This window comes from Pongo pygmaeus, chromosome 9 (assembly GCF_028885625.2).
Source record: "Pongo pygmaeus isolate AG05252 chromosome 9, NHGRI_mPonPyg2-v2.0_pri, whole genome shotgun sequence".
Taxonomy (NCBI): domain Eukaryota; kingdom Metazoa; phylum Chordata; class Mammalia; order Primates; family Hominidae; genus Pongo; species Pongo pygmaeus.
This window is the reverse complement of record NC_072382.2, coordinates 6,368,095-6,389,453: the sequence shown is the minus strand read 5'-3', so window position 1 is coordinate 6,389,453 and position 21,359 is coordinate 6,368,095. Positions and strand designations below refer to the sequence as shown.

The following is a 21,359-nucleotide window of genomic DNA, read 5'->3' as shown; positions in this document are numbered from 1 at the left end:
AGAAGTGGTCAGATTTCCAGAGGCACTAGATGAAGTTAGAACTTAAGGGGTTTCCTCTAGGTATGGAATGGGAGATAAAGTGTCAAGAGTGACTATGAGGATTTTGGCCTGGGCAGTTGATAGGATGGAGTGGCTTTATGGCAGTGAAGAAAGATTGCAGAGGGAAAGGGCAGGAGTTTGGGTCTGGCCCTGTCACATTTGAAATGCCTGTTAGACATGAGGTGGAGATGAGGCCTAGTGGCAGGTGGACGGAGGACATGTAAAGCTACAAGGCTGAATGAGATCGCCCGCAGAGCTGATGGAGCTGGAAGAAAGCTTCTGAAACTGGAGATGGGTAGTGTGGGCTGGCCTGGGTTCCACTGAGGGATGGAGGAGTGACTGGATGCAAGAGGAGAACCTGGGGGCTGCTACCCTGGAAACCAAGGGAAGTCTCGCTTCAGGAAGGAGGGGGGACAGTGGGTTAGCGGTACTGCTCATAAGAAACCACTCGGTTTGTAACATGGAGATGATGGGCCCCATCAGTACAGGTTCTTTGGAGGGGCCCAGGTGAAAGCCTGGAGGCAAGCAGAGACAACTCTTTCAAGTGATTTCCTGTAACAGGAGCAGCGAGGAAGTGGTAGGTCGAGGCAGATTTGGAATCAGGGGCGGTGTGGGGTTTTGTTTTTTCCTAAATGGAAGTGATGACCTGTGAGAATGTTGCAGCACAGAGGAAACACAGCCAGTGTGAGGGAGCAGACCGCCGAGTGATGCGTTGTGCTGGAGTGGGCGGGGGTGGGGCCTGTGGTCCAGAGCGCACATGCAGGAGATGACCTCAGGAGCAAGGGCCACTCCCCTGGAGCGAGGAGGAAGTGCCCAGCTGTAGGTCGGGATGTGGTAGGGCTGGGTTCCCTTCTGATTGCCTCCTCTGTGTTCTCAGGCAAAGGAAGCAAGGTCAGAGCCTATGGAGGAAGAGGGGTCTTGCCGAGGGTGGAGTGGAGGCATCTTTGGGTGCTTGAGAAGCTGCTGTGTTTTTTTTGTTTTTGTTTTTGTTTTTTTAAGACAGAGTCTTGCTCTGTCGTCCAGGCTGGAGTGCAGTGGTGCAGTCACAGCTGGCTGCAACCTCCGCCTCCCAGGTTCAAGTGATTCCTGTACCTCAGCCTCCTGAATAGCTGATACTACAGGCGTATGCCACCACACCTGGCTAATTTGTGTGTTTTTAGTAGAGATGGGGTTTTGCCACGTTGGCCAGGCTGGTCATGAACTCCTGACCTCAGGTGATCCATTCATCTTGGCCTCCCAAAGTGCTGGGACTGTTGGTGTGAGCCACCACGCTTGGCCTTGAGAAGCTTCTTGAATATTAAGGAGGGAGGGAAGGAGAGTAGCCCCAGCCTGTCTGGAACCAGAACTCTGAGCTTTTTGTGTAATGGCTAACATTATGCATGCTTCTTGAGTTAGGTCATAACCACCCAGTCACCTAGAAGAAGTGAACAAATTTTAAAGTTGCTCATCTGGACTTTCTCTGTCAGAGTTTGGAGAAAACACTCTTGCATTTGATTGACAGCCAGGAGTCCTCTGCATTTTACTGATCCTCTGTTTGTCAGCAGTTTCCACATTAAGACAGTTGAGTGAGTGCATCTCCCCAACCCACCCTAGCAGCATTCTGCCATTTTATAGTGAAAATAAAGAGGAATGAAAACAGCTGTCATTTATTAAATGCTTATTTACTTTATGCCAGGCCCTCTTCCCAGCCTTTTTTACTTCCCTCCTCCATAAGATAAGGACTATTGTCTTAATCTTACTAACTTGGAAACTGAGTCCCAGAGAGGTTAAGTAACTTGCCCAAGGTTATACAGCATGTAAGTGGTAGAGGCCGGTTTTGAACTTAGCTAGTGTGACTCTAGTAGCTGCACCTGTAACCGCTGCATCAGCCCACTTCTGGGATAATGGGTACTTTACAGGGGTTTATATTCTGGCATCTTGAAGCCCATGCTACGTAAATTGAGGGAGGAGACTTTGCTTCCCAAAGACCCATACATCTGCCAGGTCTGTTTTTTTTCCTTTTCTGTGTTCTTTATACAAAGGCTCATTTTGGGACCTTCTCATACTCTTCTGTCTTTAGGCCTCACACCAGAGCCTGTCAAGTGCCGCGGCTTTCTGGTTTGTCACCAGTGGTCTTTTTGTGCCAGGGTCTTGCTGCAGGCAGCACTTGGCTTGCCTTGGATGCCCCAGGTGTGTCGTATATGTGTCCCTCCCGCCCCAGTCTTCCCTGGTTTCTTTTGTCAAGCAGCCACGTTTGGCTATTTTGCCATTTTGCCATCTCCCTGTCTTGCTCAGCCTTTGAGCTTGCCACTCCTGATGACCGGTTGGGGCGCTGGGTCCTGGCTGTCCAGCAGGGAGGAGTGTAAGAGCAGAGTAATCCTGGGTCAGTTAGAGTATCTTCTAGATAGGCTCAATGTCTCTGTTGTTACTAGTGAAAACAGACACGAGATTGTCGTAGAAGGAGTAAGTGGAGAAAATGGACCTGCTGCCTGTTTGCAGAGGGTCAGTGGTCTGGTTGTCAGAGGCAAGCATGCTTTAGGGGGTGCAGGCATTTCTAAAGCTGTGGGGTCTGTAGAAGAGCCTGTGTGGGTCCATCTAGAGCAAGTGTCATGTTCTTAGCTGTGGGCCTCCTACAGGAGAGACAGCATGGTGAAGACTCATGGTGGGCTGACTTTGTGTCTGTGCTGATATCCAGATACTGGAAGGCTGATGTGGAGAGCACTAGTTTTGTTTTGTTTTGTTTTGGTTTTGACACAAGGTCTCACTCTTGCCCAGGCTGGAGTGCAACAGTCATAGCTCTTTGTAGCCTCAAACTTGTGGGCTCAAGTGGTCCTCTAATCTCAGCCTCCTAAACAGCTAGGACAACATTTGTTTTGTATACTGCTTCCTGCCTTGGTAGCCCAGGCTGATGTCCTGTTCCCCCCTTCATTATAGTAGGATGCTTACTCTCTTAAGATGTAATATAGACTTAGTACCATTTGCAACCCATCTAAGGATAAAGGCTGGTCCAGGTCCCTACAGAGTGCCTTAAGTCATTACAAGGTGCTGTGTGCAGTGCAGTTTCCTGGAAACCAGTGTCCTCCACAGTTGTCCGCAAGCTGTGCTGCTTCCCATGCCAGAGGAGGCTGTAGCCTGACGGCTCGTACGTCCAGCCGCTTTCCTCGCTGATCGTGGAGAAGGCCCGGGTCCTGCAGCATGACCTCCCTGGGCTCCTGAGTACTAGGTGTGCTCTAGTTTCTTCAGGGAAAATGTATTCTTATTAAAGCTTGGTTTAAAAACAATTTTTTAGATAGTAGAAAATTTATTTTAGTCTGGAGGTTGGTTGAACAGAATGGATTGAAATGATTTCCTGATTTCCAGTAAATGATTTTATTTTTTTCACAAAATCTTGGGAAGGCTTTCTGATTTGTGTTTATCTTTATGTAATTGAACTGTTAATAAAGATGATGATGTAAATATCCTATTCTTCTAGGTATCCAAATATATCTTGTGAGTTGCTCACTTCCGATGTCTCCCAGATGAATGATAGACTGGGAGAAGACGAATCCTTGCTAATGAAATTATATAGCTTCCTCCTAAACGATTCCCCTTTGAATCCACTACTTGCCAGTTTCTTCAGCAAGGTGCTAAGTATTCTTATCAGCAGAAAACCAGAACAGGTAAATATGATTTTCCAAAAGGTAAGTATTAGGGCTGATCATCCCCTTGAGGTGATCCCCCAGTACTTGTTGCTTTAGAGTTCTAACTTTGCCTTAAGTTCAGGTTCTATAAGAGAATGTGTTTTAAACCTTAAACATTCTAAGCACTCACATACTATTTGTATGTTAATGAATATTTCTAATATGGCATAATCTCAAATTTCACTTAATTTGTTAGCATACTTTGGTTTCCTCTTTTGAGAAGTGTGTAGAAGATGAGAATATTGGGTACCGATTTGTGAAGACAGGGCTTAACTAAGATGGCAAGTATAATAACTAAGCAGTTGAATATGTCACCAAACAATTGCTTTGTTTTGTTTTTCCCCCATTGATGATCACAGATGAAGCTTAAACCAAAAACCTTTGCCACAAATGTAATTGGTGATTGGTTTGTACTAATGGTGATTCTGTTTTGATTCTACTCAAAACTTCTCCAGTGTCAGGCTTGAGACATCTGAGTGTATAGACTGCTGTGTACATTTGTAGCTGTGCTGTTCCTATCCAGTGTGGTTTGACAGAAACTTCACTTGGTTCTCTAAGTGTGGTCCCTGAACCAGCAGCCCCTCAGTATCACCTGAGAATTTGTTAGAAATGTAAGTTCTTGAGTCCTATTCCAGACCTGCTGAATCAGAAACTCTGAGGGGTGGGCCCAGCAGTCTGGGTTTTAGCAAGCCTTCCAGCTAACTCTGATGCATGCTAACATTTGAGAACCACCGCTTTAGTGGATATTGTTGTGAAAAAGGATCTGCTTATCTGGAGATTTTAGTCATTTTATGGAAATAGGCACCCAGGGAACAACTAGAGCCTCAGATATTCAAGTATAAACTATAGCAGATTTGCCAGAATTGCAAGTATGGGTGTGATGATATGGGGTAAAAGTGGTCAAACCAGTTGGTCCTGCCATCCTTCATGATAGAAAATGGCTCTGGGTGACCCATTGTTGCTATCAGCACTTGTGGAAGGACTGGAGCTATTTTGGGCCCAGTGTGTCCTGTCCTGTGCCAAGGCAAAGTGGATACATGGCTTTATTTTAGAAAGTGGTATCATTCTTTCTTTCACTTAATGGAGTAGGATAAGCTTTCTAAGTTGATTGGAAATGAGATTCTTTTCACTTTGGTAATAATCCCCAAATCATGATTACTCTAATGTAGATTATCTCTTTTTTTCTGCCTTCTAGTTAGAAATACAAGAACTGCTGGCTGTTTTAGGAGAGTGGAAGCCATCCTATCACCCTGATATTACCAGGCAGTTCTCAGGGATGGTTGTTGTAGCCATTATCCAGACATTATGCTTCACTGTGCTTTTTCTCCTCACTTCTGTGCTGTTGGAATCCAAGTTTGCGAGCCCCGATTTTCAGTATACACATAAAGAGAGAGAATACACTTAAAACCTTGCCAGTTATGTTCTGAGACAAGAGCCCCTCGGCCTTTTGCTTGTTACACTTCCCTGTCAGGACTGTATTAATGATAGCAAGAGGATTCAGTGGCTGTGAGTTAAGATCAAACCTGGCATTTCTTTATCCTTTGCAAATTAGGAGTGTAAATAAAGGTTTTCTGTTATGTGATAGTATTAGAGTAGGGATGTATGCAACTGTAAGTAAGGACAAAAATTTAGACTCAACTGGCTTAACCAATAAAGGCATTTGTTAGCTCATGGAACAGGAAGTCAGGTGGTGGGGCATCTTCAGTGCTGCATGAGTTAGCACCCCAGCGGCATCATCTGTGCCACAGGTCCCTATTGACAGTGCTGTACTGTCCACTGCACTAGCTGGGATTTATTCCTTTGGGCTCCAGGTTTGGTGTTTCTGGCACTGAATTATGGAATACTTTGGTCACATGTAACTTTTTTCATCCTTTCTCCTCTACTGTCCTTTTAAAAACTTGTGGGACCCAATTGTGAGTGAATTATTTATGTGTCATGTCATTTCTTGAAGTTTTATATCATAATGCTTGACCTCATTGTCTAGAGAAGCAATGTGTATTGGTTAATCCTGTATTTATACCTAATTGTATGAAGCAGTTTTAGTTGTCATCTCTGGCTATTAGACTTCATGTGGCATAATGGAAAGATTGTGGCTTTTGTGGCATCCAAATCCAATTTTAAATCCCAGGCAGCCACCTTTTAGCTCTGGAAGATACTTTCTGAGCCTTGGTTTCCTCATCTCTAATGGGGTGTGGGGGTGGGGTTGAGTTATCCAACCCCCCACGCCCCAGGGCTTTTGAGAAATTTCAGTGAGATCCTGTTATATAGCAGCTGCGACACTCCCCCTGGGACTCGCAGGGGGTTTGGGAATAGATGACACGTACACATGGACAGAGGCAGAGGCAACAAGGCTGCATGGGACACGGGGATGCATGGGACAGAGTCATCTCCCTGGTCTCCCAGAGCAGAAGAGACCAGCAACAGGGGCCTGATTTCCGTGGCCATTCTCACGTTTCCTTCAGGGTAGCTAGCTCTCTGCCTCTCCACCAGCTGCCCTTCTTGTGCTAAGCTATTGGAGTGAATTGGTGAAGTCAAAATCAAAGGCGATGTTTGTGTAGCCAGGTGAGTTAGTTACTTTGACTGGAGTAGAAATCTTTGTTTTGAAATTTTTTTCTCATACTTGTTAGAGTCCAATTAGGATTTTGAATATTACTTATTTTAGCGCAAAATCTAATAGACATGCTTTATGTTCATAAACTGTAAAATGCTATGTTCTCTTGCTCTTTATAGGCATATTAAATTTTTGATCCCCATTCTTTGAGAATGAATAATGAAAGTGAATAGAAATAAAAGATTCTGTTAAGTTGTATTTGTATTAATGGACATGTGCTAATTTAGGGTTTTTTTTCCAAGGGGTTTTTGAGTATTGTAACTATCAGCCAGGCTTTCCAATTTGATACCTTGTTGCTAATTCAGCATTTGCCATTTCTCAACCTGAAGTAGTGGTAGAACTTGGAGGAGTCGGGGTTGGGACTTAAAAGGTAAACTTTATAGTTTCCAAGTTACATGTCTTTCAGTTTCTGATCTATTCTTCTCTAGATTGTGGATTTCTTAAAGAAGAAGCATGATTTTGTAGACCTTATTATAAAGCACATAGGAACTTCTGCTATCATGGATTTGTTGCTCAGGCTCCTGACGTGTATTGAACCTCCACAGCCCAGGCAAGATGTGCTGAATGTGAGTAGAATTCTGACCTGCTGTTGACTGGGGTTAGGGTGCTGGCATGTGAGTCCACCAGGCTACTGTGTGCTGGGAAGAAATGCATGGGATTAGGGTTGGTAGCAGAGGGTTGTCTGGGGAGCAGGTAACAGGGTGGGGAAGAAAGGTTCCAAGATAGGAAGAGATCCAGATTTTGCAGAACTAGAATTTCAGATGGGCACATCCCTAGGTATGTAGGATGTTTTGTTGTGAGTGTTTTTTCCTTTTTGCTGGTTTGCTTTTTATGGGGGTGGCAGACTTTATGGGTTGAGCATTTGTCTTAAAGCTGGTTCTGATGGTAAAAGCAGAAATGAGAGGGTTGGGAGCTCTAAGTCCCATTTGAGTATGTTATGAGGCCACACTCTTCAGGGCCACCTCTGAAGGTCAAAACGGAGAGGAGTTGATGTATCCAGGGATTCAGGCTTCAGAAGTAATTCTCTTCTCATGGGTACAGAGGAGCAAAGGATAAGGAGAACAGAGTTTACTTTGAGAAGGACATATTTTAAAATGTAGATAGATGGTGATGTTTAGGATGTGTGCCTCTTGAATAGATGTCTCAGGTAGAATTTGGGTGGGAAGAGGGGAGGGTGTGAGTAACTTGAAAATAAGGTTTCTCCCAGGCTCCCATCTCTGCCTTCTCTTCTTGTCTTTTGTATCTTTCCCTCTTCCTTTCTTTTTTGAGTTGGGAGTCTCACTCTGTCGCCCAGGCTGGAGTGCAGTGGTGTGATCTCGGCTCACTGCAACCTCTGCCTCCCAGGTTCAAGCAACTTTCTTGTCTCAGTCTCCTGAGTAGCTGGGATTACAGGTGTCTACCACCACACCTGGCTAATTTTTTTATTCTTAGTAGAGACAGGGTTTCATCATGTTGGTCAGGCTGGTCTCGAACTCCTAACCTCAGGTGATCCACCCGCCTCGGCTTCCCAAAGTGCTGGGATTACAGGCGTGAGCCACCACTCCTGGTCCCCCTCCCTTTCTTCCCTTTCTAAGCTTTGCAGAACCATGCTTCAGTCTATCCGTCTTAATACTAACCTGCCACCTTAGAACTTACTTCTTTGGAAATGAGTTTTGTTGAGAATGCTAATTATTATTTAAGACCTCAAGGACTAGGAGGGCCTATGAGGAGGAAGGTCTTTCAGGTGGTGCCCAGGGCAGGGCATGTTCCAGTGAGGTAGGGAGGTGTGCCAGGTGTGCATTTATGTGATGGTGTCAGGGCTGGATTTGTTGGTGACCCAGGCACTGTGATCACTGTGAGTAAACAGCTGGGTGTATCTAGTGGGTGTCCTGGGACTTGTCTGTTGGCAGGGACCTTAAATTGGGACGCCTGTTTTGCTTTTGGGTGTGTCTTTGTAGATGTATCTTTTCTCAAAAGAGGTTGAGGATTCTGGGGAAGACTGAGGACAGGGAGGGGGTTATCACCTTTATATTGGAATTATCATAGGGAGAGATTTATTCAGGATGGTTTGCTGGAGCCAGTTTATTCCTTTGGTTGCTTCTGGGTTCAAGTTTAGGACCTGTCTGGTTTCCAAAGGAATCAGTGTGTTTCTGGAGAGAGAGAGCGATAGGAGGTTGATAAAGGTGTAGGTTGGGGAAAGGTTAGTTAGAAACCCCTAAATGTCTTATTTTGATTTTGTGGATCCACAGTCGGGGATGACTACAGAAGTGGGCTTGGAATGTAGGTGCCTGTGAATAGCTGTGGAGACAGTAGGGGTCTGGGATTGATTAGTTCGCCGCCTGGAAAGTTTCCTGGTTTCTCCTGTAGTGGTCAGGAATGCCCCGCCCCTCATACAGATGTTTACTCTCCTCTCTTTCAGGACATTATTACTCAAGGAGTGGTCCTAGACATCACTTGTGAGCTTGTTAGAGATCTGTAATCTCAGGTCTCTTCCTTGGCCTACTGAATCAGAATATACATTTGAACAAGATTCTCAGAGAATTTGTGTGCACATTTTAAAACAGATCTTAAAATATGAAGTTGGGCCTCTACTTCTGTGGTGCCTACCTAATAGCTTCACATTTTCCTTTAATTGCTGTTTTCGTTGAGCAGCCAGAGAGTGTCAGGGTTTCTTGTCTGTTCCTTAAGCAAATTGTGTTTGATTTCTGCCCCCGCTGCCCGCCCTGGTCTCCTTTAGCTTTTCGGGCTTTTTATGAGCAGAGGAGGGGTGGTGTCCTTTCTAGGTAGTGAGCTGCCTTGTTGATGATGGTGTTTTGGCTTCTTATGGCATTAATGTTAAGCCAGATGATTTTTCATTTATTTTTTCTGAATTTGGATTCCTTTTATGTTTTCATTCACTGTAGCATTTCATACATGGATTAAAAGGAGATGGCCATAGCTCTTTGCCAGCACATGACAGGGCGGATAAACTCTGCCTCTGTGCTTCCTCCAGCCCCCACGTTTCCTGCAGTGGGTTTGGTTTTGTAATCTACAAGTCCCGTTTGTTCATCCTATGTTTTTCTTAACCTAGAGACTTGGTGCTAAATATTGCTCTTCTCAGTCTTTCTGAAGCTTGGAATGAACGTGCTCTTATAGAAAATGTATAAATTCCATCCTTCTTAATCTCCCCGCCCTCTCTTCTTAAGAACTAACCTACAAACCCTTTTAGTCCTAAATGTCTGGGGGCGACCTCATGGCTAAGAAGCTGATATATAGAATTTTAGTGTGTGGGTATTGTAATTTGGGGAGTTGTTGGTACTGTTGGCCATTGTTAAAACAATGTATTCACTGGCATTTTCCTTGGGGGACTTTTAATTTTCTGTAGTGTTCAAAGTCCAGAGAAACCTGTAACATTCTACTTAAAATGTGATGGATATTTCCAAGTATGTTAATCTACATTGGGGCTTGAACAAGAGCCACTCATTGCTATGATTACTTCTACAATGTGTTTTACAGTGGTTAAATGAGGAGAAAATTATCCAGAGGCTTGTGGAAATAGTTCATCCATCGCAAGAAGAAGATGTAAGTTCACTTGTGTGACTGTAAACGTGATTAGAAAAAAAAAAACAAACTGTTTATTGGGCACAGAGCATACTTATATTAAATGTGAACATGATCAGAGCATACAGGGAGAATAGCAGCAATCTAGTGTTCTTAAAGTTGATACTTTTCTAAACAATATTACATTTTGCCAATACTCAGAAAATTTCCAGAAACGTACAACAGCAGGCCCTTGTTATAGCACCATCTCCTTTCTAGAGCCAGTATTTCATGCTGAACCAGCTGGTTTTTGTACAAACCTCTTTTGTTCATGCTCCTTTTTACTTTTTTTTCTCCCCTTTGAGACAGAGTCTCACTCTGTCGCCTAGGCTGGAATGCAGTGGCGCGATCTTAGCTCACTGCAACCTCCACCTCCCAGTTTCAAGCAGTTCTCTGCCTCAGCTTCCCGAGTAGCTGGGATTACAGGTGCCTGCCACCATGCCTGGCTAATTTTTGTATTTTTAGTAGAGACTGGGGTTTCACCATCTTGGCCAGGCTGGTCTTGAATTCCTGACCTTGTGATCTGCCAGCCTCGGCCTCCCAAAGTGCTGGGATTACAGCCGTGAGCCACTGTGCCCGGCCTCCTTTTTATTTTTATACCCATCTGTAGCAGCCGATGTGGCCACATTTGCATTTGTTTTATCCAGTCTGGTTACAGCTTTGCAGGCAGTGAAGTGGGATGTTGGTCACCATTGAGCCCCTACAGTAACTTTGTTGTTATACTTCCTGGCCCTGGCTGTTAAGCTCTGGTTTGGCCTTAGTCCTAGGTGCTAAAGGTTGACTTGGCTGTAGGATTGAAGCTAGATTTGGAGTTTGCAGATTGAACTCTGTGCTGAGGGAATGCCTGTTAGGGAATGCCTGTTGGGACCAGTGGGTGCGTGTGTCTCTAGAAGAGATCTATAAGGTTACCACCTTAAGTATCTCGGCCAAGCCGTATAAAATTGGCAGTAGTTATCCATTTTTACCTACAGACATGACAGTTCTCTATGGTTCAACCTAATATCTACAAAGGAGTTGGTTTAAGGGCAATTCAAGGTTTGTCCTGAAGCTGGGAGAATCTCCTTGTGTGCCTCTAGGTTGCAGGTTAGATGGGAGAGCGAGCACCGCAGAGGAGCTGTGCAGGAAGAGGCATGCAGTGGAGGCTCCTCTCTCTCACAGAGACACATTTTCTGTGATAGTAGATCGAAACCCTTTCACTCTGATCCATTCAGAAACTTTTCATCCCTCGACTTTATTAAAGGGACTGTCACTTCCCCATTATCCCTCTTTAGGAGAATGCAAGGTATGCTCCTTTGCAGTAGTTGTTACTGTTAGCAGAGTTGACATTGTGGACACATCCAGTGCAGGCATGGATTGGGAATGTGGGAGCCCCTGCTTAGAAGGTGCTCTCAACCTAGCTGGGGTGATAAGCCCTCCTCCTGTGGGCAGGGGAGTGTGGTTCTAGGAGCAGGTTTCCCTGTGATGACAGTGTGGCCTGTGCAGGCCGTGGAGAGCCATGACAGGAGTGTGGCCTGCCCCGTTGACAGGGAGGAGTTTCCATGAATGAGGCTTACTCCTTACTAGGTTCATGTTCTTGAGCAGAGGAACTTGATGCTCAATGGGCTAGGAAGAGGATTGCTCAGTAGGGACTGTCTGAAGGGTCCAGGAGAAATTGATAATGGAGAAGTCCAATTCTGCAACAAGTTTTTTGAGAAGGACACCGCATTGTGGACATCAGTACCTTCTCTGCATGACTTACAAGAAAGTTAATTTTGGTTTTTGGACAGTCCTGTTGATACTTCTGTTTTGTATTAAGTGATGAATTCCATGTTAAAATTATACTGGCCAGTTGATAGTTACCAAGGAAATGCTAGGCTCCTGATTCCAGTCAGTGGGTTTGGATATCCTAATCTGTGCTCTCCTCTCTTCTAGAATACGAATGTTCTGCCTGTATTGGGAGCACATTGCTCAGTCTTTGAGTTATGCTCAGTTTCTTATTCCAGATTTTAGAGCTTTCCTGAGATTTTAGAGCTTTTCTGTAAGGTCAATACACTGAGAGAAGGCTTAATATTTCTTATCCATTGGCATTTTCCAGAAAACTGTATTTGCTTTTACTTTTTTTTTTTGAGACAGAGTTTCGCTTTTGTTGCCCAGGCTGGAGTGCAATGGCGCCGTCTCGGCTCACCGCCACCTCTGCCTCCCAGGTTCAAGCGATTCTCCTGCCTCAGCCTCCCGAGTAGCTGGGATTACAGGCATGCGCCACCACGCCTGACTAATTTTGTATTTTTAGTAGAGGTGAGGTTTCTCCATGTTGGTCACACTGGTCTGGAACTCCTGACCTCAGGTGATCTGCCTGTCTCAGTTTCCCAAAGTGCTGGGATTACAGGTGTGAGCCACTGCACCCAGCTGTACTTTTACTTTTTTTTAATCCAAAAAAAGTATGTGCATCCTTCTATGCTGATAAGAGTGTATTTTGGTGATACACGTTGAGTATCCCTTATCTGAAATGCTTGGAATCAGAGGTATTTTGGATTTCAGTTTTTTTCAGATTTTGGAATACCTGTATTTGCATTATACTGGTTGGGCATCCTGGACCTAGAAATCTGAAATGTTCCAATGAGTATTTCCTTTGAGTGTCATGTTTTAAATTTTGGAGCATTTTGGATTTGGGATGCTCAATCTGTATTTTTTCCCAACTATTTTAGAAATTTTTCCTCATCAGAACCTTGACGACATCTCCCTGCACATAGTAGTAAGGTACTGTGCACTGTTATAAAGCTCATTCGCCTGACAAAATACAATGCTCGTGATGTGATCTCTCTTGGCCTTGACCTTTTGCTCACTGAAGCTTATGGCCAGTGTTAATTTGTGTTATTAAATAACTTTCCCTTTCATTTTTAAATTATAAATTTAACTTCTAACATGTTTTATGGTTAAAATTGTACTTTTTTCCTTTAGCGACATTCAAATGCATCACAATCACTTTGTGAAATTGTTCGCCTGAGCAGAGACCAGATGTTACAAATTCAGAACAGTACAGAGCCCGACCCCCTGCTTGCCACTCTAGAAAAGTATGTGTAAAACTCTGTTCTTGTTCTTCTTTCATATTGATGCTGTTCCATGTGTTACCATTGTGAGTGATTGGTAAGTGTTCCTTATGTGGGAATCATGTCCCTTGAAAATAACCTTGGGTGGGTGAGAAGGTAGGGAAACCTGCTTCTTTTATCTCAGTAGAAGTTTGGCAGGGTAAGAAGATAAATGACATTTATATCTAGACTTCGAGTTTTCCAATTATTTGTAAAATGGAATTCTGTAGAGCCATCCTAAGATGTGGTAGTCATTTAGAAATAACTGTAGTCACAGCTTCCAAGGGTCTTTTGATGAAGAATAGTCTTGTGCAAGTACGAATGTTGTGCATTTTATTCAGCAGCTTTGATCAGATGATGTTTAAGGATTTATTGTATCTTTGCAGCCGATTAGGGACAGTTATCTCATGTTTAGGTAGAAGACAGCTTGGGGATGGGGTGCTGTTTTTCTAGATTCACATGTTTTCAGAAAGCATGTTTACTGTCAACATGAGCATGTATATTTGACCTGCATTCAAACAGCTGAATGTTATTTTAATAGAGAATAATCAGGCCACTCCTCACTATGGAAGAATAATTGGGAAGTATGCATACAGCTAGCATTGTTAAGTACTAATGGCAATCTTGCTTCGGTTTACTTCTATTGTTGTTTTTAATGCTTTTGTCAGTCCTTTTTATTCCTGCTATATATTGAAGCTCTTTTGCATCTTTGGCTTAACTACCTATAATGCCGTTTTATTAAAATAAAATGTATTATTTCCTGGACATATGTAAGACAGGCAGGGAATACATTACAGACAAGTTAATGTGTCTTCAACCCTGTCTTTGCGAAGTGGAGTTGTGTTTTCCTAGCATGTAGGATACGAAGGGGTTGAGTTCTCTGAAGTAGCAAAACTACAAAAGATTGCCGTCTTCCGAGTAAAATGGCATCTTACCTGTCCCATTTTAGTAATTCTTGCACTATGGCATATATAGTCCTTTAAAACATATAAGACACGCCACATTCAAATACTAATTGTGATATTAATTAGGTTGAACCTTGTAAAATTGCCATTTCAGTAGGTTAGAAATGTTGAATATCGGCAGTTTCATATGGCTTACTACAGTGCTGCCCAGTAGAAATAGAATCAAAGCCACATGTAATTTAAAATGTTTTTGCCCAAAGTCTTGGAAATCCCGTGTGTATTTTACACTTAGAACATGCCGGTCAGATGAGTTAAATTTTGGGTGCTTGATAGCCACATGTAGTGAATGGCTCCCATAGTAGACAGTGCGGGTTCTGCCTGAATATCAGACTGCTTAGTAGTGATTGCTGAGTTCTTCAGTGCCACTCCAAGCCCTCCGTCCACACAGTTTTATTTGGACCCAATGTGTAACCTAGCCACCAGAGCCCATGTGTGCACTAGCTTTTATATTTCAAGCTGTGTTTTAGTCCTAGATCAGGTAGCTAATTTCTGGATGAAGATAGGTAAATGCCTAGAATTTACATCATTAAATTAGTTGGAGTAAATGTGTTCAAATACATGGACCTGATGAATCAGTGGCCCTGTTGCCAAGTAAAACCTCCATTGCATTTAACAGTGGAAAGTCTGTTTGAGAATAAGAACCAACCGCTTCTAATATTTAACACACTGCACATCTTTTAGTGTCTGTTGATTCAGACAATACACAGTGAGAAAAGATTTCTATTTTAGTAAACTTATTAATCATAATAGCATCTGTGTATATTTGATATATTATGTGATAATATGTAATATCTATTTGATAAATCATAGTTATTTAATAATGATGATATTACATTATTAAATCACTGTACTGGCAATACATAATGTACACATAGCTTGCCGAGCTCTATATTATGATGCCAAGTAACCCACAGTGTGGACTCCACTGTATATATGAGCATCACATGCGTAAATGTTAAGCACAGATAGCACATATGGAAAAATTTGAAATGAGCTAAGGTTAAAGAAGATGCTAAAGAGCAGTAGTGGTACCAAGAAATCTCAGAAAGCGGACTGAAGTGTTAAATAAAGAATGTTTGGCTTGGGAAGCAATCAGGGCCTAAAATGAATGCATTTTGTTTAGTGACTCTGGAAATTTTTGAAGTTCAAAAATTTTTTAAAAACAGTTATGTTAGAATAGACTCTGTATCTGAATTCTTGATACTAATGACCTTATAACAAGTTGGGTTTGATCCCATTCACTTGAGCCAGTTGGTTTTTTGTAAGTGAATTTCTCATTTAAAAAAAAAAAAAAAGTGAGCCATTGTCCCAAAGGCAGGGATAAAGAACCTGGAAGGCTTCATGCAGGAAACAGCTCATATCATGAGTTTTAGTGATGTCTATCCAGAAACTGCTATTTTTTAAAATGTGAAAGTGAATATACTTTCTTGCATGTAATTAAATATCTTTTTATTGAAAGAATGTGAAGGCATTCCTTTTATTTTGTTTGATAAGCTTCAGTCCTTTGGTTTATTATTTCTTCTGGGTTTGGTGATATTTGCGTGTTTAGGTAAAACTCAGAAGATGGTGTAGCTATTGTGGTATTGTATTTTGACTGTCAAGTTTTCGCTGGTTATTATGTTTTTCTTGTCCATTAGTAGAATTCTTTCATGGATACAGTAGACTTCCAATTTGATACAGCGGTGAAATGGCTAGGGCCTCTGTTAGCCATCTTCAGGCATCTGTATTGACGAAAGTGACAGTGCCCTCTGATGAGTAAGAGCGCTATGATTGAATGAAGAGAGTGTGGACCTCCACAGTCACATGCTGTCAGTACCCCTCCACCTGGGGTGAGGCTGCTGTTGAAAGAAAAACATATTTATTGTAAAAGATAGTTTGTTTTCCAGAGCTTGGTTCCAGACCTAATAGTTAGTGTATAGACTGCTGTGTGTTAAGTGACTTTTATAGTACTCTTTTGGTGAGAGATCTCATAAGCAATTATTGCTGGTCTGAGAGTACTTGAAAAACCTTTTCTTGCAAGGGGACCCTCTCAAGTTAGGTTAGAAACTAGTTTTGTTTCCCCAAAATAGAGATTCTCTCCTATTTGCTGCCCTACGTTGGCAAGAGGTGATCGAGGAACTGGTGTACAGTACACTGAACACAGCTATACCTTGGGATGAGGTGTCAGGTGAGCAACCAAGGACAACCCAGCTGCATGTCACACTGTAAGGGAGATTCCATTTCTTTTTCTTTTTTTTTCTTTTTTTTTGAGGTGGAGTCTCATTCTGTCACCCAGGCTGGAGTGCAGTGGCACGATCTCAGCTTACCGCAACCTCTGCCTGCTGGGTTCAAGCGATTCTCCTGCCTCAGCCTTCTGAGTAGCTGGGATGACAGGCGCGCACCACCAGGCCCGGCTAATTTTTGTGTTTTTTAGTAGAAATGGGGTTTCACCATGTTGGTCAGGCTGGTCTCGAACTCCTGACCTTGTGATCTGCCCACCTCGGCCTCCCAAAGTGCTGGGATTACAGGCGTGAGCCACTGCACCTGGCCTCCATTTCTTAATTCACATGGATTTCGAAAATTACTGAGAGGCTAAGAAACTAAAGTTTTCCTTGAGAATGTTCATATAAATTCAACGAACTGGTTTATGTTAATTGTTATCTTACTGTGTATATGAGAGAAGTGTAATGGAAAGAGCCTGCAGATAATGCTTTTTGGACATTTAATTTAGTCACATTTATTTCGTTGCTGCCATTTTATTTTGCTTTTTCAAATTTTATTTGTAGAGTAAAATGCAACAACTGATGTTTTCTTTTTTCTGTTTTAGATCTTTGCTAATTACACATTTATGCTTTTGTGGGAAAACATTCATGGGTTCTAATTAGCCTTTCTGAACGTTTTCCCTTCTTTAGTGAGGGTGAAAGGTTCTATGTCTTCTTGCCACCCCCAGCCCCAGTCATCATCACCATCAGAGTCTTGGTTTGAGTAGGAGGTGACTTTGTCTTGAGATTCTGTTGGCTCTCAACAAAATTGGCAAAGACAAGCATGGCCCAGGTTATTTTGCTGAGGGAAAGAGATAGAAGGGTGAGTGAGTGTGTTTGTGTGTGCGTGCGTGTGTGTAATTTATAAATAGGATCAATTGCCTACTTTAATAAGTATATAGAAATAAAATAGTAAAACAAATATGCCCAAGTATGATTGAACTCTTCAGTGACGCTTGTCTTGTACCGTCATCTTTTTTTCTGAAGTTGTTGGTGATAAGTGATACTGCAGTTAGTGATTATTGATTTGTTTCCCTAGGCAAGAAATTATAGAGCAGCTTCTATCAAATATTTTCCACAAGGAGAAAAATGAATCAGCCATAGTCAGTGCAATCCAGATATTGCTGACTTTACTTGAGACACGACGACCAACGTAAGCTTTTCTTATATCTTACAAAATGAACCATGTTATTTTGCTTTCAGATTTAAGTTAAGAGTTAAATTCTTGGTGGATAAGCTGTAATAGCGTACCTTTGAATTGCAGTTGCTGATTCTTCTTCTACTGTATAAACCATAGCCTAGTTTTATATGAATACCACATACAGGGATGCAGTTGAAAATTATGTTTTGGTGACACTATTTATTGGCAGTATTTAGACTCTAGTCATATTTTTTTTTTTTTTTTGTAGTGGTAGTTAGGAAAATGCTACTATAATAAATGCTATAATCAAAAACATGTATAATGGCTGAAAAACAGAGAAGCTTATTTCTTGCTCATGATAATTGAAAATACGTGTTCCTGGTCAGCGGGTAGCTGTCCTGGCCATTCAGAATGTCTGTCTTGTGATCCTTTCATTCCTTTCTGCAGATACTTAGGCCTTCAGGTGATGTTTTCCTGGATTTCGCATTTGAGGGCACTTCAGCTGAGGCTGTCTTAAAATGCATGGGCAGGTGGCTTGAGCCTTTAAGGACAAATTTCTTCTGCATGTTTTATAATCAGAAATAAAGTCTTGCTTTTCCCATGTGTGGCCTTCGCCCCTGGACCAGCCATTTCATGTGTGTCGTGTTATTCTTTATAATTTATGTCCAGTGCAGATTTACTCATCATCAGAGTTTTCTAACTGCTCTTAGAGCATGAGAATCTGAAGAGGTATGTATAAGTTTTCTGGGATTGTGTGATGTAGAGGTTGGAATTTTGTATTTTTTACCCCAAAATTCATTCATTAAGCAAGGGACAGAATCCATCCTTAGCATATGAAACTTTAGCCATTCAGGGTTTCTGTATTTACTTTTAGCGGTGTAATTTTGGTTTCTAGCAAAATAGTGAAGATAAGCTTACCAAGCAACCCCTGCTTCCCCAGTTCCTGATCTCTGTTGCTGCTTTGCCTAATCTTTGGTCAATACTAATGGAAGGGCAGTGTGATGGTACTGCTTCAAGTATGTTGCAGTTTGGGGGTTGTTTGCCTACCTGTGTCTTCTAGGAAAATCAGTACCATCTTCCTACCCCAGGGGTACAGTGCCCTCTTCCCACCCCAGCGGTACGGTGCCCTCTTCTTACTCCAGAGGTATAGTACTCTCTTGCTACTCATGCTACAAGTCCATCACATCATTGCATTGTGGAATGCAGTTAAAGCAGTAGAAGGAAATTTATAACATTAAGTGGTTATATTAGAAAAGAAGAAAGAATGTGTGTCAATGATCTAAGCTCCTACCTTACAAATTAAAGGTAAAGACAGGACAAATTAAACCCAAGGCAAACAGAAGGAAAGAAATAATAAAATTCAGAGCAGAAGTCAGTGGACTTGAGATGAGAAAAATAATACAGAAAATCAGTGAAACCGAAAGCTTGTTCTTTGAAAAAATCAATAAAATTGATAAACTTCCATCCCAATTAGGAAAAAAGTAGAAAAGAGACAAATTACAAATAATAGGAATGACTGTGTCCTATGGACTTTAACACTGTTTCCTGTGGACTTCAGATGAATAATAAGAGAATACTGCAAACAATGCATTAAACAGATTCAGCAGTTTATATGTGATGAACAACTTCCTTAGAGGAAATAATTGCCAAAGATCACTCAAGAAGAAATAGGTAGCATGAGCAGCCCCATATCAGTTGAAGAAATTGAACTTATATTGAAAACCTTCAACAAAGAAAACAACTGGCCTAGATAGGCTCCATTGGTGAAGTCTACCAAAGATGGAAGAACTCTGTCAGAATACAGAAGAAGGAACTCTTTCCAACTCATTTTATGTAGCCAGCATCACTTTGAAACTAGACTGAACTACACAAAATCATGGGGACAAAAACTATATTTGTTCCTCTGTATCTGCTGAGGATTGGCTCTAGGACTCCCATGCATACCAAAATCTGCGGTTGCTCAAGTCTCATATAAATGGCATAGTACTTGCATGTAACCTACACATATCCTCCCGTGTACTTTCAATCATCTCTGGATTACTTATACCTAATACAATGTAAATGATATATGTTAAGCTGTTTCATTATTTTAAATAGTATTATTTTTTGTTTGGCATTTTTTTCCACCTTTCTTTAGAGATGCAGTCTCACTATGTTGCCCAGGCTGGCCTTGAACACCTGGGCTCTAATGATCTGTCCGCCTCAGCCTCTTAAGTCATTGGGACTAGGTGAACCACTTCGCTCAGCTTTCTCTGAATATTTTTGATTTCCAGTTAATTGAGTCAGTGGACATAGAACCTGTGGATACAGAGGGCCGACTGCAAGTAACAAAATGCCACAAGAGCTGAAATGTAAAATTCCTCAAGAAAATATGAGTGAATCAAGTCTAACAGTATATTGTAAGGATAATATATATCATAACAAAGTATGGTTTGTCTTGGGAATGCAAGGCTCATTCATCCTTCAAAATCTTCACATCAACAGACAGCAGATCTGATCACATCAGATCAATGAAGAAAAACCATATCATCATTTTGTTAAATTCCTTTATGATAAAACATCTCAGCAGATTAGTAATAGAAGAGAACTTGGATGAAAACTGATAAAGCCCTCTTTCATTTTATTTATATTTTTTTGAGATAAGGTCTGCCATTCAGACTGGAGTGCAGTGGCACAATCATAGCTTACTGTTGACTTGATCTCCTGGGCCCAAGTGATCCTCCCACTTTAGCCTCCTGAAGTAGCTAGGACTACAGGCACAAGCCGTCATGTCCAGCCAAATTTTTTTATGTTTTGTAGCGATGGAGTGTGGGTTGCCCAGGCTAGTCTTGAACTCTCCTGGCCCTAGGTGATTCTCCCATCTTGGCCTCCTAAAGTGTTAGAATTACAGGCTTGAGTCACAGTGCCTGGCCAAGCCCTCTTTTAAAAATCCCATAACTAACATAGTTATTAATAGTTAAAGACTGAAGTGATTTTCTTTAAAACTGGGGAACATAACAAGCGTATTCACCATCACCACTCCTATTCAAGCCGTGCTGGAGGTCCAGGCAGATAGTAAGGCAGGAAAGAAAGAAAAGACATTCAGAGGGGAAGGGGCGATGTGAGACTGCATCTGTTCACAGATGTCAGGATCGTCTTTGTAGAATATCCTAAAGAACATTAAAGAAAAAAAAAAAAACCCCATACTCCTAGAACTAACAAATACATTTAGCAAGATTGCAAGTACAAAGTCAGCACTCAACAATTAATTGCATTTCTATGTACTAGGAATGAGCAATTGGAATTTGAAATTTTTTCAAAGTATTATTGTTTATAGCATAGAGAAAAGGAAGTACTAAGATACAAACCTAACAAAATGTGTGCAAGGTTTAATGCCCCAAAACTATAGAATATTGATGAAATCAAAGATGACCTACATAAATGGAGAGAAATACTCTGTTCATAGATTAGAAGACTCAGTATTGTTAAGATGTCACTTCTCCCCAAATGGACCTGCAGATTCAATGCAATTCCAAACAAAATCTAAGCAGGATTTTTTAGAAGTCAACAAGTGAATTCTAAAACTTGCACGAGAATCAAAGTACAGTAGCCAAAACAATTTTGCAAGAGAAAAGGACCACACTCTGATTTTGAGACTTAATACAAAGCGACAGCAATCAGGACAGTGTGGTGAAAGAATAGACATACAGATCACTGGGACAGAGCAGAGTCCAGAAGTAGACCCATCCCCATGATCAGGCGGTTTTTGACAGAGGCATGAGGGCAGTTCAGCGGAGAAAGGACAGCGTTTTCAATAAATCGTCCTGAATGGTTAGGTATTCTATGCAAAAAGTTGGACTTTGATATATATTTTGCAGATTATGCAAAAATTAACTCAAAATGGATGATAGAACTAGACATAAAACTAGTAGTTCTAGAAGCAAACAGGAGAAAATCTTTGTCTCAGAGTCATGTACAGATTGTTTAGATACATTGCCAAAACCCAATTCATAAAACAGAAGATAACTCAGACTACACTAAAATTTTAAAATTCTGCTCTGAGACTCTGTTAAGAAAATTAAAAGATAGGCCACAGACTGCC

The 21,359-nt window shown here is 41.8% G+C and overlaps 1 protein-coding gene across 50 annotated transcripts in view; it reads left to right on the top strand.

Annotated features, from left to right (window-relative positions):
- Positions 1-21,359, top strand: part of PPP6R3 (protein phosphatase 6 regulatory subunit 3) — a 153,366-nt gene that overhangs the window by 79,331 nt on the left and 52,676 nt on the right. For all 50 annotated transcript variants that reach the window (XM_063670799.1, XM_063670808.1, XM_054439251.2 and 47 more), the window contains 5 exons: positions 3,491-3,677; positions 6,738-6,875; positions 9,784-9,849; positions 12,805-12,917; positions 17,177-17,290. In XM_063670799.1, coding sequence (XP_063526869.1) covers positions 3,491-3,677; positions 6,738-6,875; positions 9,784-9,849; positions 12,805-12,917; positions 17,177-17,290 — 618 coding nt within the window. The remainder of the gene's footprint in view (positions 1-3,490; positions 3,678-6,737; positions 6,876-9,783; positions 9,850-12,804; positions 12,918-17,176; positions 17,291-21,359) is intronic.